The sequence below is a fragment of the Paroedura picta genome, chromosome 3 (genome assembly GCF_049243985.1).
Source record: "Paroedura picta isolate Pp20150507F chromosome 3, Ppicta_v3.0, whole genome shotgun sequence".
Lineage (NCBI taxonomy): Eukaryota > Metazoa > Chordata > Lepidosauria > Squamata > Gekkonidae > Paroedura > Paroedura picta.
In genome coordinates this window covers 37,990,082-38,010,142 of record NC_135371.1, presented here as the reverse complement: position 1 = coordinate 38,010,142, position 20,061 = coordinate 37,990,082, and the positions used below count along the sequence as shown (strand labels likewise).

Here is a 20,061-nt window from a genome sequence, read left to right as displayed (position 1 = left end):
TTTCTGCTTCGGATTTCTTTAAAGAAGTGACTAATCCTAATGCTTCCAGTAAGGTGCTTCTCAAATTCCTTCTTTTTGTTTGATTTAGAGCACTTCATTATTTTGCCACAGTTTATACTCTCTCAAATTTCCCTCCACTATTTCAGCCAGTGTGGTATAGTGACTTAAGAGTGGCAGACACTAATCTGGAGAACTGGGTTTGATTCTCCACTCCTCCACATGCAGCAGCTGGGTGACCTTGGGCTGGTTGTCACAGCACTGATAAAGCTGTTCTGACTGAGCAGTAATATCAAGGCTCTCTCAGCCTCACCCACCTCACAGGTGTCTGTTGGGGGGAGAGGAAGGGAAAGATGTTTGTAAACTGCTTTGGAACTCCTTTGGGTAGAGAAAAGCAGGGCATACCCCCCTGCTTTTCTTCTTCTAAAGCAATCAAACCCCACTCCCCCATGTGCAGATAGCTCACAGTACTCTCACAGCTCTCTCAGCCACACCTACCTCATAGGGTGTATGTTGTGGGGAGAGGAAGGGTAGGTAATAATAAAATGATTTGAGATTCCTTTGGGTAGTAAAAGGCATGGTATAAAAACCAACTCTTCTTCTACAATTGCCTTCCTCGATTCTATTTGTTAACCATGCCAGCCCCTTCATGGCATCATTTCTATCCTTCCTAGTCAGCGGTAGACATTCTAGCTAAGCTTGTATTGTTGTGGTTTTAAATAATCTCTAAATATGCTGAAGAGATCTGACTGCAGCTTCCTTTTATATTAATCCCCACATCTTTGGGAAACAGCCTCTTTTAAAGTTAAACCAGACTGCACTGGACTTTTGAGGCAATTCCAAATTTGCTAGCCACATCAAACATAAACAAAGCACCCTCGGACTTAGGTATGTAGCAGTGTTCTTGAAACAAAGTTGAAATGAGGTTACAGCCTTCCTTATGCAAAAACAAAAATGCTTTTGGCAATTTGAGACAGCTGAACTTTAACTGCCAATATGACTAAGGGATAATGATATAGAAATTCATTGATAATAAGCCAGAATTTCATTTTAGATATGCCATAGACCCACACGGGCCACCCACACCTAGAAAGCAAGAAAGCTCTTTGGTTATGTTGCGTTATCATAGAATCTTAGAGTTGGAAGGGGCCCTATATTCGGCTTGTCTCATTTGGAAGGCTCTTGATATAAGGATAGAATCCTTAAAGAGAAAGCATAGGCACAAATTTCATTGGCTGGCCTCCCTACAAGAAGACAGTGGGAAATAGGGCATTTAACTTGCTGGGACAGTTTCCAGTAGGCCCTGTCCTGAAGGGCTGCTGTTGATCACAACCAAGCCCTGTTGCTACTGGTCTGGCTCAGCTTGGATATGACCGGGAATAACAACGGAAGAGACCGTTTAAACCCATTCTCAGTGGTTGGGTCTAAACTGCATGCCTCCTGAGCCATTTTATATCAGCTCGTTCCATTTCTATTAGCAGACATGCAAAACTTAAGGACAGCTTTCAGACGCAGCATAAGTTTAATGTTAACATATGGCACTGATTATCAGGTGCTGGGTATAAAATGTCTATTTCAATCATGTTCTGATTGTCAGACTTTGAGAAACATGGAGAGATAGAGAAAGCAAGAGGCTGTGGCTCATTAATGAATATCTGCTTTACGTGCAAGAAGTCCCAGGTTCAATCCCTGGCATTTTCAGTTTTAAAAGATCAGACAGCAGAGAATGCAAAAGATTTCTGTGTGAAATGCTGGAGAGCTAACGTGTGTCAGAACAGTCAGTACAGAACCTGACAGACCAGTGGGTTGGATCCCTCAAGCTGTGCTCCCTGTGTCTGCCAACTCCCAGATATGTGGCACTGCCATCTAAGTCCAAGGTGGAATTCACTGGTGGTATTAGAACCTCTGAAGTTTGCCCCGAATTGACTTGTGGACAGGGTGGTAGCAAAGGATCTTGAGATTATCCTTGTGACAATGCATTTCCCAACCCAGAGCTGGCAATCCTATGTATGGTGCAGGCAAATATGAACACAATCATGGAGAGAGCTGGTGAGCAGGCTGAGAAAGTCCACACTGGAAGGTGGGTGGCAAGAGAAGAGTGAATGGGGGGCCTGATGGTAGACAGAGAAGCCCTTGGACTTCCCAGGACTCCCTACGACCTCCTCTGGGGATGCACATCGAATTAATCAAACTGGTTCCATATTCAGAACAACTGGAATATCAAATACACGTGGGGAAAAAAGCATTCTTGCACTTACCTGGAATACTTTGTCTTCTTGAAACTAGTGCAGTGTCCAGTCCTCCTGGGTCTTTGCTCCCTTTTGAATAAGGGCCATCATCTACAGGGAAAAGAAAAACAGAGAGCAAGAGGACATTAACCCAAAAGGATGTTTAAAAAATATATTTCGGCTTAACATTTCCTGAAAGCTTCCTTGTACAATCTTTTTTTTCCCTTTGGAATTTGTGCGCAGAATAATATTGCCACAGAGATGGTGGGTAAAAACTAGGTTCCAGTGGTGGCTTCTTCACCACATCTGCAGCAATACTTAGGGCAGGGCTTGACAAACCCCAATGACCAGGGCATCATGACACCCAATAGGGCTATTACTATTTTCACCCATGGTCTTATCACAGTGTCTCCCAAGGATATTTACTAGAAATATAACACTTATTCATCATTTCACATCAGAATATTAAACTGTTCAGCAATGGCGGACACATTTATTTCTTAGCCATTCTGTACCGGATCCAATTTTCAACTGAAAGACGCATTTTAAAGCAATAATGAAATCACAAGGAACAGAGAAGATTAGGTTAGGGCTACAGGATAGCTCTTTATGGTGGTAATGACAACCAGGGATACCCCATGTGTATTTAAAACATTTTTTGTCGCAGCTTGTCTAAATTTACAAGAAACTGTAGAGCTCAGAATTCGGTTTTGTAGCCACAAATAATTATATAATACGGTCATTCAAATACAAAGCAGTAAAGGCTGAACAATAAGCCTGGCTCTACAGCTGAGGAAAATTAACCAAGGCCAGCTTTAAGGGGTCTTAATGAACATATTGGTCTTATGATATAGCAGGACACCCCACCCCTGTTCCACATTCAGGCAGAATCAAAGCTCTTTGCAATGCTATATGAGCCACTGCAGACTATAGCGGAGGCATGGCAGGGAAAGTGCCATTTTCAGTAGCATTCTTCTGGAAAGGGCAATGTGAGTACCAGTTTATGCCAGAGTGACTTGCAGATTTATCCCTATGTGCAAGGGAATCGGAAGCCGCAGTGAGTTAAAATGATAAAAAGCCCATGGATCATCAGTGGCCCTTTCTTTGCCTCAGGGGCATGCATAAGGGACATGGGAAACAGTAGGAAGCCTATTGAATAATGGAGATCCAAGACACCTGCTTTCACCAGTCTCCCTTTACACTGGGCTTTCTGAGACCTTGTCAGCAGGAGAGGGCAAGCAACAACTCACCGTTAGATCAAATAAGCAGCTACAAGTGCAGTTTGCAATCAGGGATGATAACACAGCAAGCAGTGGAACTGCACTAAGCCCTAACACTGGATATGGGAAACTGCCATAAGCCCAAGATCCATACTACTTCTCCAGCCCCATGACCCTTTCCAGGAGAAGAGCCAGTGACTACCCAATTTGATTTATTTTCAAGGAGATTACCTTTTAAGGGAGATTTTAAAAACTCAGAGCACCATTTTGACTGTGGCTAGATTTAAGATGTGTTGCCTGGAAGCTTTGGGGGTAGAGCTGGAAGACGGCGAGATGGGACCTCAATGGAGTATAATGCTATGGAGTCCACCCTCCAAAGCCGCCATTTTCTCCAGGGGAACCAATCTCCGTCATCTGGAGATGAGCTGTAATTTGAGAGGACCCCCAGGTCCCACCAGGGGACTGACATCCTTAGATTAACACATGTCAACCATTGTTTGATCATGGTTAGGCTTACAATGTGATGCACATACGTTAACCAATGCAACGAAGACGTTAACCTAATTAGCCATCTGCCTCTCATTACAGTCCCCCACAATCAACAAAATGTCCTTTTGGTAATGCCAGATGAGCCACACAAAAAAACAACAACCTCAGCTGCTAAACTAGTCCATATAACAAAGTACTGTCTCTTTTGACTAGCAGTTTCTGCCCAAGTCATCAGGCAAAGAATATCCTTTAAATTGTGATTGCAAGAATCCACCCGACTAGCAGAACAGTTGTAGAGAACTGGACTATACCACATCGCCAGCATACCAATTCAAAAGCCAGCAATGCTCAAAAATGTAATCCTGGCAAGATTTCCATTCTCCAAAGTAGCTCATCTTGAAGAGATTACAGGCCCCATTGTTCTACCTACCAAATTACTGTTTAATTACAACAACTAGCTCTGTGCTTCTGAATACAAAATAATTCACAACTTATATTTTAGAGCACTAGAATTGATCAAGAATAATGGAAATATAAGCAGACAACTTTTAGTTCAAACAGGCAGACGGACTGGAAACATGTTGAGACTCCCTAAGTGTTCAGTTGAGTTCATCAAAACAATTCAGAGTTCCAGAAATTATGGGCTCAAAGATAATTCAAAGAGAATACAGAATCTTTGGCTTACAGGTACTATCGAGCTCCAGAGGTAATGTGGCCAGTTACAAGCATGGTGTAGCGGTGGGCTCTAATCTAGAGAACCATGTTTGCTTCACCACTCCGCCTTCACATGCAGCCAGGTGGGTGACCTTGGGTCATTCAGTTCTCTCATAAAGTGACTGGTGTGGGAGGGAAAGGGAAGCCACTTTGAGACTTAGAGGAAAGCAGGGTATAAAAATCTACTGTTCTTCTTCTGCAAGCCAAGATAAGGGGGGGGGGGGTTCTTTTAAAAGAAACAAATGATACAGAATTTCACTATGGATCAAATCAACACACCATCCAGTCATTGGAGCAACAGAGCTCTAATTCTAGAAGCAAAGGTTGGCTGTCCTGAGGAGCCACGGATGCCAGCTCAGCTCAGCGGTTACAGAAAAACAATCAGCCATCTGCCTCTCATTAAAAGCACCTTTGCAGCCCCACACCAATCACCAAAATGTCAAAACATCCTTTTGGTAATGCCAGGACTTAGTTGAATGCAACCCCCTCAAAATCAGCAAGTCCTCTCTTGAGATGCACCACACACACACACACACACACACACACAAAAACAAGCTCAGCAGCTAAGCTAGTATCTTAAAATCCTGCCCTCGGCAAATTTGCCTATTGCCACCAAGAGCCTGGGCAGACAGCTGAATGGCCTGAGTCAGCAACAGGAAATCTATGCTGGCTATTTGCAATTAGCCATTCAAGGAGGATGCCGGTCATCAAACTCCTCTGGCATTACACGCTGACAGTTCAGATGGCAAACAATTAGCACCAAGACTTCCCTTTCTCCACCTCAGACTCTTCTCCCTTAAGGATGCTTAAGTGTTTGTTTTTGCTCATTAGCTGACTGAAATGTTTGAGCAGTCAAGGAAGGTGCTTGTTGAAGTGTGAACTGGCATTTGCTTGCATTCATTTTCCTGCTGCTCCTTTTGTTCATGTTTGGCTAGCTTCCCGCTTTGTCAATCAAGTTTATTTTATGAGAGATTTCTTTTAACGCCCTGTCCACGATGGAGGCCTTTGGACCGTATGTTCAGCCATATCCAATCTTATTGCATAGCCTCTCGTGTTGACCACAGTCAAAGGAGCTTCACTGGAAACAGCTGTTCCGCTTTACAACTACTGGAATTGAATCTGGGAGTTCTACTCTATGCAGGAACCTTGGTGGGTAACTTCGAGTCACTCTCTGCCTAACCTACCTCTCAGAATTGTTTCAAGGATAAAATAGAGGAGGGCAGAATGAAGCAAGCTGCTCTGCTTCCCCATCATGGAGAAAGATTGGGTATAAGTTAAGTAAATAAAAATATATTCTTTTCTAGTCAGTCATGTTCTGTCCTATTTGTCCAGATCAGAGAATCCACTTGGTATTTCACCATCTGCTGAAGTAGGGCATTTCCGCACAGTGGTCAAAATGGTGAGACGCCTGCAACCTGCGATATCATGATATTAAATTACGCTATTCCTCCCCTCCACACTTCAAAACCTTCCTGCTGTGTCTTCCCCTTCACACATGCTGCACAAACAGCAAACAAGAGATTGAAGCACTCTTTCACTCACCACTCCTTGGCCTGTCAATCAATGAGGCCAACCAATTGGTGGTTTGTTGGTCTCGCCCCCCCCACTTTTTTTTACTTGAGACTTACATGTTGCAATGCATATTCAGTTCTATGAAAATGCATTGCTACATTATTTAAAGCTCCCCCCCCAAAAAAAAAACAGCCAGCAAGCTGAGGGCACAGTGAGGGAGGCAGATTCTCCCCTCCCATCATTTAAACTGGCCGAACGGCTCCCGGGGAGCTCCCAGACACACACCCCAATCAATCCGGGCAAATTAATTGGGGGTGGTTCACACACACACCCCATCAACCCGTCACCCCCACCATGCCTCCTTCCCTGAACAGTAAATAGAGGGGGGAGGACAAGAGTGAGGGTGGGACATTGATAGGCTGACTATTGCACGTTTCACCCTCCATACATTCCTTCTGCTAGTTGCTTCTTGGTTGTCTGCTGGTGGATTGCGCTTTTTAGGTTGGTGAATCAACTTTTTGGGATTCCCGAAGTTGTGCTTTAAAATGGAGGATGTAGCAAGCTGGCTGCTGCCCAGATGCTGGATGTATGCGACATCATGTGGAGTGGCCAGAATATGCCGCCTACATTCGGCAAACATTACACTATATTTATTGCATGCAGAAATGCCCTCAGTATCTCCCCACAGGGAGTTTCCATTTGCTTTGCTTATGCTTAAAGCACATGTAAGAAGTGTGTCCCTGAAGCTTCTCCAGTGCCAGTTATTCTGAATATTCTCCATCCAGTGTATTATAATCTACTTATGTCAACATAGGTGTTTGACAGAAAACTCCTTTGCCATTTTTTTTTTAAAAGATATATAACCTATAATATTATTACCTCTAATATTATAGATATAATTACACAGAGGCCATTTCTATGCAATAAAAAACACTATGACAGATCGGATAAGATCCAGTGTACTCCCTTTCAGCTTTTTACACATGAAATTAAGAGGGGAAGAAATAAGTTATACTGTTAATAATATTAAACCACAAAACACAATAAAAACCTGACTGACCTCAGGGTATATAGCAGGGCCTCAAAAATAAGAAAGAATAGTGATTCAGAAAAATTTATCAAAAGCTGTAAACATAGGGGGAAAGTTTATATATTTTATAATTTAAGCGTAATAAGAAGACCACTGCAAAAATTCCAGAACACTATATTGTGTTCGTTGGAGAAATACAAGCAGCTCTCCATATCTCGACAGCATTCGCACCTACCAAAGCTGCAACAGTCCATCACTGTGACTCGCAGCAGCTTAAAATAAAACAATAAACTAGTCCTGCCACATACATTAACAACTTAAAAAAAAAACTAAACAGAAAACTCCCAATCCTTCCAAATCCACCATGATGAATATGAAAACACAAGCAATCATAATTATACAGAGATAATTGAATTTGGAGTGTTTCAACACACATGAAATGAGAAATGGCACCTTTTCATCCATTCTGCCTACCAAATCTGAGGCTTTGAGTTCCAATTATGAGGGGTGTGTTTTGATGGCACTCATGGGATTTTATTTCAGTTTTACACCTCAGTTTAGTTTCTCATACATCTATACATCCTCCTGTTGAAATGGCAGGGGTAGGTTTTTAATCTTTCCCTTAGCCTGCACTGAATTTGTGGCATTGCAGCTATCTGTCCATGAAATTTTCAGAATTTGCAGACGGGAGTGGGGAAGGAGGACAGTATGGGTAAGAAGTAGGGTTCCCAACCTCCAGATGGAACCTGGAGATCTTCTGACAACAAGTTCCCTGGAGAAGGTGACTGCTTTAGAGGCTGGCCTTTATGGTATGTAGCCTACTGAGATCTTTCTCCACCTCCCCTAGCTCTTACTGAAAACTCTCTTAAGTATTTCCGACTCATTTCTGTTGATGGAATAACTTCCTTCATTTCGTCTCATTGCTGCTCTATGGGGAAAAAGGTCCATTAGGAACTCCATTTGGGGGGTAACTGTGAGCTAAAATGGGTTGTCAGGAAGCCATACAATGGAAATTCTTCCATTGCATATATGCTCTGTGAGACTGGAAGTTATTTTCAAGGTCTATAGATGCAGTGGGAAGGGGGGGTGTCCAGGCGTGAGAGGACTGAAGCTTTATCAGGAAGCCATGGGCTAAAACAGAGTGTTTTGGACAAGTTCTGAGCTTTAATTCCTCTACAGTTAAAATCCGGGCAGAGTGAACTAAATCAGAAAGACTATAAAGCAGAGTGCTATGTAAATAGTCAACAAAAACAAAAGCTGCACCACTTCATTTCAATCTTTTTTTACAAGAGCAAAAATAACATTATGTAATAAAAAGTCAGAGGAGAAAGCACTCAGACAGAAAGTGGCCATTTATGAGAAGAACCACTGAGATTAAAAAACAACACAAAACCCAACACATATAGCAATTCATTTCCCTCATTGAGGAGATACTGCCAGGATCTATCCAAAAGAAAAACTGGAAGCATGAAGGTGCAATGGGCAAACCAGATAGCACTTGATTCCATAAGTAAGTAAAATTAACTAGTTTGCTGTCTTCTCTTTGCACATGCTGCCATCTTTCCCATTCTACAGTGTCAATATCCTCTTTGCAAATAACTCATTACAAATGGCTCTGGCTTCCAAAAGTTGCAGAACACAGTTAACTCTCGGTCGTTGCTTGACTTGTGCCAAGATTTCACTGCAGGTAGCTGCTACAAGAAGAAAAAAATAAAACAAAACACAACCCAGCAGAAGCATCGTTAAGTGGTTGCAAAAGAGGAGCAGTAGGGGCTACTAACTGCAACCTCTCACATTATGAGCGGTCAAGGGACCATAAAGTCTAACCTGGATCAGATTAACTAAACATAATTTGTTAAATCCTTGTCGGCAATGTCATAGATATCATAAATATTTACCACCACTTGCTTTCCAATTTTTCCTGTGCCTTGCCTCTTTTTGCTTTCTCACCAGGACTGTCAATTATTTTACATTTTAAAGGAATGTGGGGCAGTTTGGAAAGATGACCCAAAGAAAGTTTAACAACATTAACAACCTGTTTAAAGGCAGGAGGAACAAAGACAAATGGTTTTATGAAGTTTCCCCCCATCCAATTGGGAGCTTTTTAGCTCTCCTGCTTTCAATTTAGTGATCTAACTAGCTTTGAAATATACACAGAGAAATGGTCCAACAGCTAACTTATGATTCTTGTTTAAGCACTTTTATATTGAATCCATCAAGGTTTAAATATTTTCTGCCTGCAGCAACAGGTTCAAGACTCATATCTTAAGAGCTTCAACTGTTGCTGAATTAAAATCTTTATTTTCCAGCAGTTTTCATACAGAATTCATATCAAAAGGTACCCAGTTCCAATACAAAAAAGGGTGAATTCAGTCACAAAATGAAGAGATGCAGTGCGCCACTGAATATTACAGAATCACAGAAATGTTTCAACCCATTATCTTTACTATTACGTAATCTACATCACCTGATCTTGCGTACTCCAAAGAAAATTGTCTATGAATACCACTTGCTGTGAGATAGCTGGAAAAAATTGAGCACAGACCTGATCAGTGCTTTGACAGATCACAGGAAGCCCATTTAAAGTGCTTTCAGCTTTCCAAGATATAAACAAAACCCTTACCCTATCTTATTAGAACCTCCTACTCCATTTTGCCTGGTTCAGGTCTGCCTTTTATTTATCAGCTGTTCAGCACAGTACTGAAATACTCTAGTGGCAGGAAGAGACTGGATCCAATGGAGTAAATACAGCAATTCCCAATCCGATGTTAAGCAAATCCTTTGCTTGGTGTATCAAGCCCTAAATCCAAAATGTGGTATAACAATTTCCCGTAACTTCCCTTTATCTGTTTCTTTGGCTGGACAACTCCTTTTCTTCTTTGTTTTTCTGTGTCTCACCTTTTTTGCCTTTTGAACTTGTCCATTTGGTTTTCATGGCAAAGATACTGGAGTGGTTTGCCATTTCCTTCTCCAGTGGTTTGCCATTTCCTTCAACCTTAGATATGCAGATGATACCACTCTAATGGCAGAAAGTGAAGAGGAACTAAAAAGCCTGTTGGTGCGGGTGAAGGAGGAGAGTGCAAAAGTTGGCTTGAAACTCAACATCAAGAAAACGAAGATCATGGCACCCGGCCCTCTCAATTCCTGGCAAATAGATGGGGAAGAAATGGAGATAGTGACATTTCTTTTCCTGGGCTCCAAGATCACTGCAGATGGGGACTGCAGCAAAGAAATTAAAAGACGCTTGCTCCTGGGGAGGAAAGCTATGGCAAATCTAGACAGCATCCTAAAAAGCAGAGACATCACCCTACCAACAAAAGTGCGTTTAGTCAAGGCTATGGTATTCCCAGTTGCAATGTATGGCTGCGAAAGTTGGGCCATAAGGAAGGCTGAGCATCAAAGAATTGAGGCTTTTGAACTCTGGTGCTGGAGAAGACTCTTGCGAGTCTCTTGCACTGCAAGGCGAACAAACTGGTCAGTCCTAGAGGAGATCAGCCCTGACTGCTCCTTAGAAGGCCAGATCCTGAAGATGACTCAAATACTTTGGCCACCTCATGAGAAGGAAGGACTCCCTGAAGAAGAGCCTAATGCTGGGAGCGATCGAGGGCAAAAGAAGAAGGGGACGACAGAGAATGAGGTGGCTGGATGGAGTAACTGAAGCAATAGGTGCAAACTTAAATGGACTCCGGGGAATGGTAGAGGACAGGAAGGCCTGGAGAATCATTGTCCATGGGGTCGCGATGGGTCGGACCCGACTTCGCACCTAACAACAACAACAACACCTTTTTTGGTTAAATGTATTTAGATATATCCTAATCCAATCTGGGGAACTCACCTTTGTTTGTGTATGTCAGATTATGGAGCAAGAGAGGATGATAGTAATTTTAAAAAAAACCCTGCTTTATTTGACTTTTGTTGGGGAAAGGGTCAAGTCAGAATCTGAGGGAGACCTAAATTGGCAGATAAAGGCAACAAGAAGGAAGTAATTTTGTACAACTATAAACAACAGCTAGTTTGCCACAGTAAAGTAGCTGTTTGTTTCTATAGACAGGTCTTTAAAACTGTGGGGAATGATCACTTGGCAGACACTGCTTACATTAACAAAATCAGCTTCTTTGCCTCTTACTTAAGTATGTGGAGGCAGGACCATTCACACAGGTTCCATTTTTCCTTTTTAAAGAATTGACAGGGATCATCCCCCTTTACTAGGAGCTATTTCCCTCAGAGAAGGACTACTTGTCCCACTTCCCTGTTTCAGGATCCTCTTTTATCCTGTGCTTAACTGCCCTTCTTAACTGATCTAACTGCAACTCTCAACTGCCACTTGCAACCGTAGAATTCCACTTGAACCTCAAGGTTCTGAGACCGGTTTAAAACAACCATCCACTATCTATTACGCAAGGTTATCAAAGAACTCAATTATAAGTAGTAACTTTGTAGTAGTAACTAGAACATTGAATGTCTATCTCCTAAGGTGAAGCCTTGAGGGACAGGCTTCTCTCACATCTCTCACAATACAGCAGGAAAGCGGGAAGCAACCCAACATGCCTACTTTTGCCTATTGAGGGAAGAAACCGTCTGTCACATTTACTTATCAGACCAACAATTGTGAAGGAATAAGCTCTTTTAGGGATGACACTAACTTGGCATTTCCTTATCTATTAAAATGCCATTTCAGAAGTTGCCAATAAAAAGCTGCAGTCAGATTTGTCTGAAACCTGAATTTATTACCAACAGTACCAAGCCAGATAAACAGGCAAATCCATTAATCCTAGTGGGATCCGAAAAAGTAGTAAAATGTATCTTTCTAAAAATTTCCATATGATTGTTTACCAAAAAAAAAGAAAAACTCTTTTAGAAAAACTGCACATTGTTGCTAGAAAATAAATGCTGAAGCTGTGGCAAGACAGTGTGTTTCCAAAGGAACACATTTATTGCCATGTTACACTTTGTGGCAAGAAAAGCTTTTATTTTTATCTCCTTTAAGAAAAAGAAACACAAACTGTTATAATTGAACATGATTCTAGTTACCCTTACCACCTCCGTTTTAAAATGAAGCTCATATTAATCTGCCACTCAGATTTATTATTTTTAAATTATACAAGCTGATAAGAATGTGGGCAAGAAAGAAAATTATCTTCTGCAAGTAGGTACAAATGATGCAAGCTCCTTAAGATTTTAGTTCTACAAAATACATTTCAAATACATTTCTAACTAGAAAACAGTTTCAACCAGTATTGAAATTTGATGTAAAGTACCTCTTAACTTCTGGAATTGAGGGTTGGCTATTGCTGAACATTTCTAGGGATAGAGAGAAGGAGTGATGTGCAGATTCTCCTTTCCTGCTGCAAAACTTCAGTTTTACACACACACACACAATATTCCGGGGTGTCCCCTGCCTCCCAAGAGCACCATTTAAGGAAGCATTTTGGGCTACAGAAGGAGAGGCAAGAAAGTTGTATTCTCCCGACTGAAACCCATTCATCTGTGACAGGTGTCAAACCCAAGGACTGGTATATGCCCCAAATTAATTCCCAGTTTGCTATTAAATTCACTGGTAATCCAGGGCTTGTCACTATTTCAACACAGCCTACCTCAAAAACATTATCTTTCTATACTATAAAACATGAAGGGTACTTCCCACATCGTGCCAGCCATTGATTGGTCCTGGGGTGGAGGGCACCCCCCCCCCGGGAGCCAATAAAAAGGCTGGCATGTCGTGAGAAGTGCCAGTCACTTTTGGAGGGCCCTCCCTACCAGGTCTAATCAGAAGGCTGGGATGCCGCTGCCAATGTGCTCGCCTTCTGATTAGCCCCCCACAGCTAAACAGGTGGCTGGCATGCTTCCAACACTATGCCTATTTTCTATCAGCTACTGTGCCCTTGAAGATGGCCATCTGTCTTTCACCCCAGCCCTGCTACCCATGGGCTCCTCTAGGCCTCTGGTGAGCGCCATTGCCTCAGCTCTCTGCTGGAAGGAAGCACAGATGAGCTGCAAGGGTGGCAGAGATAATCAGTATTTCAAAAACAAAATGCAAAGGGACAGACAGAATGCAATGAATGCCTTAACTCAGTCCAGTGAGTCAAGGGTTCCTTCAGGCAGTCCAAGGACATTAGCAGAAAGAGCAGGCCACGGGTTGTGTCTACAACCCAGGCCTCCCAGCCTCAAGTTAACATAGGCAGCAGCATCTCAGTCGTCACTATGTGATGACTCCCAATCTTCTGCAGTCAGCAACTGTCTAGCTAACATGGTGTGGTGCCTTTTAGACTGGAGTTCTCTTCCAGCACATAGCTGGCATTGCTTAAATGGCTCAGGGGAGCCAGGAGGGCTGACAAGGCAGGAAGATGCAGCTGGAGGATGGGCAGAGGAATGAGGAGCTCCTACAACAAGAGGGCTATCACACCCTCTTGCATTTTTCACTGAGAAAACTTAGGACAAGTTTCTGATGTAACAATTCTCTCAAATCAGTATTGCTGGCAGAATTAACTCAAGAGTTTTTCAATCTAGCTATGAAAATGGATAAGGAGGTAAGGACATATGCAAAAAGGCAGGTCTTATGCAAACAAACTAAAATGCAGCAAAGTTATGGATTTTTTTACAGATCATAGCATGAAGAAAAAATAGTAATTAAATAATATACTGTAGATGCTAAGGTCTTTCCATTACATAGATGTGAAAAAAGAGTCAGTGAGGCATAGTAGTTAAAGTATGACTAGCATCTGCAAAATTGTGGTTCAGTTACCCCATTCTATCATGGGAGGTCACTGGATGTCCTGGAAATAGTTAACTCTCTCAACCAAAACCTACCTTGCAAAGTTGTGGTTGAAAGAAGCAGCTAGTGATGAACTCATCAGAGGAAAGGTAGGATATCCATGGTTCCTCTATATATTTGTGAAACAGCCTGGGGGTGGAACGTGTCTGACTGTCCAAGTTGGAATAGGGCCAATCAGGGTGCAGCCTGCTTTGCTCTCCTCTTTGCTCTCAGATGTGCCTCAGTGTCTGGAGCCAGCAGCAGGTAAGGGGAGAGGGCCCTGGGAAAAGGGTTGTGGTGGAGGGCCTGCTAATGAGGGCCTCTTGATCTGCTAGGCTGGGCCTGCTAACGAGGGCCTGCTAACGAGCTGGCCAGCCTCCACCCGGCCCAATTGATCCGGTCCGAAGCCACCTTAAACTGCCTGGCTGGGGGCCAGAGGAGGGTACCCTTTCACGGCCCATACTTAGGAATGGGCTTTGCAGCTAGTATAAATATAAAGAGGCATATATGAAGAAGAAGAGTAGGTTCTTATATGCTGCTTTTCTCTACCAGAAGGAGTCTCAAAGTGGCTTACAGTCGCCTTCCCTTTCCTCTACCCACACAGACACCCTGTGAGGTAGGTGAGGCTGAGAGAGCCCTGATATTACTGCTTGAGCAGAACAGCTTTATCACCGCTGTGAAGAGCCCAAGGTCACAAAGCTGGCTGCATATGGAGGAGGAGCGGGGAATCAAACCTGGCTTGCGAGATTAGAAGTCCGCACTCCTAACCACTACACCAAGATGGCTAATCCTGGGTTATCTTTTTAAAGAGGATGTTTTAAATGCACAAATATTTACTTTCAATCATTTCCTCAAAACAATTCTTCCAGCTATATCAGTTAATCTGCAACATCTTAGTAGTATCACCTCTATTTTTCACCCCTGGACAAAAGAAAAAAAAATTAAGAGTACTACTGATGTTGCAGAATCTCAAGATGGATACACCTCAATGTTAAGAATAAGCATATTAATCTATACTTCCCAAATTAGAGACACGAGTGGAGACTTTATATGGAATTTGCTCATAAACCCGCTGCAACAGTGGTCCTGTCTATTAATTCTCTGCTTATTAAATAACACAATGATAAAAGAAACCAGGTGGAGAGAAACCGAGTGTTTTTTATCCATGACTGTACATCTGGAGACATTTCAAGCTTCGCTGGGCTGTCACCATCTCCAAAGCAGGATGGTACACAAGCGTCACATACGCAGCTATATTCAGCAGCCGCCTTCGTGTTCAAAGCTCAGACAGGTGTTTATCAGTTCCATTCTCCAACTGGAAGCTGGCCAGACCTGACTGGTGCCTTGACCAAAAAAAAATATCCCTCTTTCTAGAAAAGCTTTTCAAAAACTGGACTTGCTCAAGCTAAAATGTGTGAAGTGGTTTGCAACATGAAAATGAGGAAGTTAATATCAGGGCAGTTCAGGGAATAAGGCCCCGAATCCTGCATTAACAAAGCTGCCGCCTTTTACTTTAGATAACCATGTTTTAAAAAAATCAGCAGAAGGAAGCAAGCCTTTGGATTTGTATTATACACTGAAAATTTGAGGGAGCTGACAGCACCTGATTATTTGGGTACCTGCTGCAGAAATGTACTGCTGTTTTGGGTCTATGAAAGTTTGTCTTTTTGAAAAACAACCCTGTAAAAGGACAATTCAGTTTGGCATCAGGGTCAGTTTCACACATGAGTTAACATCCGACCCACATCCTGTCACTACAACTAACTGCAAAACACTCGTCCCTAGGAGGTCTGTGAAATCTACCTAAACGGGTCAGACACAGTTCACAATGAGAGTACTGCTAACCCAGGTTGGCAAGGAGATGATTTCAAGTTCTAGGACTGCATCTGCAGTCCAAACAGCTTGAGCAGCATGTTTGCTCAGCTAAAAATCTGTGGATCATTGAGCAAAGGGCCATGCAACACCCCGCTGCCCTGAGAATACATACAGTAGCCATGCAGCATCATATGCAAGGACAATGCCTAAAGCAAGCATTAGAACTGCGGCTGAATGCAGCCAGAGTACCAAATCCATTTCCCTGTACAATCTGCCAATAGCATCCATGGATTTTCTCCACACACACTTGTGAAAATGAGGATGGATACAGGGTACCCTCAAAAATTCCTGGCACAAAACATGTCCCTTCTCTTATTTATTAAAACATTTATACCCTGCTTTTCCTCATGGTCAAAGGTGGCTCCTGATAACACATAAGGGATTATAGACATTTTTATTCCCACCAGTAGCAAGAAACAATGTGAGCCAGAGATGCGGAAACAGGACAAAAACAGCAAAACTATGTCTGACTGATGCTATGAAGTGGGTGGATGGGCCTGGAAATGCTGCTTTAGCAACAGCAGCTTAATTAGTTATTTATCAGCATATTTCTATCATGTCCTCTTCCAATGAGGTCAAAGGAAGTGCACATGGCTCTCCACAACATTTTGTCTCACACAACAACCCTATGAGCCAGATCAGACTGGAAGAAGGTGACCAGCCTAAATTCAGCCAGTGAACTACATAGTTGAATGGGGATATGATCCCTGACCTTAGTGCCCCGTTTTACAATATTTGTACTGTCCTTCACATTTTGTTTGGTTTTCACAGAGAAATATGTTTGAGTCAACCGTACAGCATTCCCTATTTACCAGACAGCTCACCAAGTTTTTCATCTATTTTGTTCTGGAGAGCTGGTCAGCACCTTTCTCACTTCACATAATCCAAGCTACTTCCCAGCTCTGTCCAAATTTCCCCAAGAGACACTAGTGCAAACACATCTAGTCTGATGTTTGAGAGCCACTCTGTTTGCCATTGCTCTTTTAATCAGTGAAGTTACTGAAAACTTTCCAAGATTTCTTGTAAAACTTCAGTAGGCATTAAACTTTCACCGCAGTCCTCATACCATAGCACACATAGCACGTATCCAAGATTTCCTTATGCCATTGCTCTAATGCAGTTATCTACTTTCCCCCCAACTCTTCTGAGGCATGCAAGTTTCATAACCACTTGCTGCTTTATTCATGAGAAGGGAACCTGTAAGGTGCACGACAGCTTAATGTTTAGCTAAGAGCTCCATTCTTTGTGCATCGAAACTGCTTTTGTGAGTTTTTCAGAAAAGAAAATTGACTTCCAAGCACATTTAGATTTGATAGAGCCTTATGAGCAGCCATTTGTAATAATGAATTATACAAGAACTCAGGAAATCAGGAGAACTTGGTTACTGAAGGGCATAACATTGTTAAGTTGGGAAAGGGAGCAGAAGTCAATCATTCTCTTTCCTATGCACATGAACCTTAAGCATATAAAAGGCAGACCTAAAAAAAAAAAAACCTCTCGCTTTAGTGTGAATGTTCAGTAGCAGATCAAATGTAACTTGTTTACTCTGACAAAGCAGGGGAATCTGGAGACATGGGCAGCTGAAAGTCTGCACTACCTCACCATGTATGAACACATGAAGCTGCCTTGTACTGATCAGAGCCTTGATCCATCAAAGTCAGTATTGCTTACTTAGAATGGTAGTGCTTCCCAGGGTCTCAAACAGAGGTCTTTCACGTCACCTATTGCCTGGTTCTTTTTAATTTGGGATGACAGAGATTGAACCTGAGACCTCACAATGGTCCAGAAGGGTCCAAGATGTCAAAGGAATAGTACAAAGAACAACTGTTGGTAAAAGCAAGTGGAGAACTTCAATGGGGGGGAAAGGGGAAGTTTTACAAGTGAACAACTAAGGATGAAAGTAATCATAATAAATGAGCATGTCTGTCTGCCCTTCCGTGGCCTCCTGGGGGCCAGGGAGAGTGGGACAGACTGTGTGGAGCATTGGTGGGTAGCACTTGGTGACCCCCCCCCCAAGGCCAGGAGGCAAGCTAGAAGGGCGGGGAGCAGGGCGTGCATGTGGTTTGGTGTGGTGGAGTGAGGCTGGATGGCCGTGTCCAGCCCCTGGCCTCACCTGGCAGCAGCTCATCCTCCTCAGGCTGAAAAGCTTTTGGACGACGTGGCAGTCCTCTTAATGGCCCTCACTGGTGGAAGGCCATCACCCTATTGGTGGGACATATCCCACTGAAGGCCAATCAAAGCTTCCCTAGTGCTTCCTGATAGCACACCAGATCTCCCAAGGACCAATCAGAGGGCTGGCATGTTGTGGGAAGCATCCTTCACATTTTATGTGGTATGATGATGATTGTTATGTCACTTTGGAGAAACTTGTAGATGAAAATTAGGTTGAAAATGTAACAACTACATAAATAGTTCTCAGACAAACTGTAGTAAATTGTCAGTTGGAGTTCACAGAAGTTTTTAATGTAAAACAAACATGTAAACTGGATGACCTTTTTTAAACAGCTGCAAGAAATTGAGAATAGATTAGTAACTGACAGGAGTAGGTGCTAGGGAATTTTTACTCTGGCAGCACAAGGAGGGAAATAGAAAGATGGGTCAGTGCCATAAATTCAGGTACATTCTATGCAATATCTTTCAAATTCAAGTATCATCATTTGAATTGGTTCATATATACTAGTGTTGCCCATCCCCAGGAGGTGGCTGTAGATTTTGAGGGATTACAACTGATCTCCAGCCAAGAGTCCACTTAGTGAAAATGGCAATAAAGTCCACTTTCCAAAATGGCAGTCCTTTCCTTCCCCAAATCCTGCTCTTCTCAGGCTCCAAACCCCAAATCTCCAGGTATTTCTCAATCCGAAGCTGTGTACTGACTTATTTTGGTTTCAAATCCATTCACACATTTCCTGTGCTGTACCAATTAAAATAAGCAAGTGAGAGGTGGAGGTTTGGAGAAGATGGATGTGGTAAGTTCACTTCAGTGGTGGTGGGGGGTCCTTGCTTTCTATATATTGGAAAGACAATAGAGTGTGCATGCAAATACACATCCTGTGAAGATTAGAGGCTGGGATTTCTTTTTAACAATTAAAACTATTCTGCTGTCAGATTCATATCCTAGAACACTGAATGCTACTACAAGTTATAGCCATTACAGAATATAACATTTGAAGTCTATTATGGCATTGAAGTCCCAGCAGCCCTGAGCAGACTCACTTATCTAATCAACATATCTGGTAGAATGCACAATGCATTTTTATCTAACAGTTATTAAGTTCTACACAAAACAAATTTTGGGAAGGAAAAAAATAGACAGGAAGGAAAATTAATTACCTTATAAGAAGAGGCCTGACAATAGTTTCTATAAAGTTTAGTGGAAGAAGGGAGGATTGCTGATTTTTCAGATCTCTCCCCATCTGCTTCAATTTGCATCTTTTTGTTAGGTTCTTAGAAACTATGACAAGTACAAATAAGAAAAACTAAGACTAATCAGGATTGTCACTAGCTTAGACTGGGGGGGGGGTCGGTTTCTAATGTGGTATCTGTTGGCACCATGGAATCTACAAACACCTTTTCTGGTATCCACAAAGTATTTTTAGGAAGTTGATGTGGCCAGGTTGGGCTTGTTCCCAGCAAGGCTTCTGACTGACTTCTATATATTTATTTTATATTTTGATTTTTATACTGTCACTCTTCCTGTGGTCTCATAGCGGTTTACAAAACGGTGGTCACAAAACGGTAAAAATACAGTAAAGCCCCATAAGAACACCCCTTACAGCAAGAACAGATGGCAAACTAAACTTATCCGTACTAGTAACCGCCCCCTTCCCCCGTTCTCCCAAAAGGCCGAGCCTTCTTCCTCTGGGAGCGAGATCTAAAGGCATCGAGAGGGGATTCTCTGATGGAAACACCGGGACTCCACTCTGGCCTCAACCATATACCTGGTGGAAGAGCTCCGTCTTGCAGCCCCTGCAAAAAGTTGACAATTCCAGCAGGGCCCTCAGCTCCTCCGAAAGCTCATCCTACCAGGTTGGGGCCTAGAGATCTGATTGGCTGTGCAGATGTTTCAAATTGTTGCTTTGGCAGCAGCTGCCATCACAACACAAGACTCTCCACTGTGTGATTGAAGTTAAGTTGTGACAATGATTTTGTCCCTGTCTATCTCCCATGGCAGCCATTTTGTTGCTGTGCCTACCATGCCATGTAAGAATTCCAAATGGGTCCACAGGTTCAAGAAGTTTGGGGACC

General features: G+C 42.6%; 1 protein-coding gene across 9 annotated transcripts in view; it reads right to left on the bottom strand.

Annotated features, from left to right (window-relative positions):
- The window catches only part of GRIP2 (glutamate receptor interacting protein 2), a 496,366-nt gene that overhangs the window by 95,167 nt on the left and 381,138 nt on the right, over window positions 1–20,061 (bottom strand). For all 9 annotated transcript variants that reach the window (XM_077325341.1, XM_077325343.1, XM_077325344.1 and 6 more), the window contains exon 2: window positions 2,256–2,336. In XM_077325341.1, coding sequence (XP_077181456.1) covers window positions 2,256–2,336 — 81 coding nt within the window. The remainder of the gene's footprint in view (window positions 1–2,255; window positions 2,337–20,061) is intronic.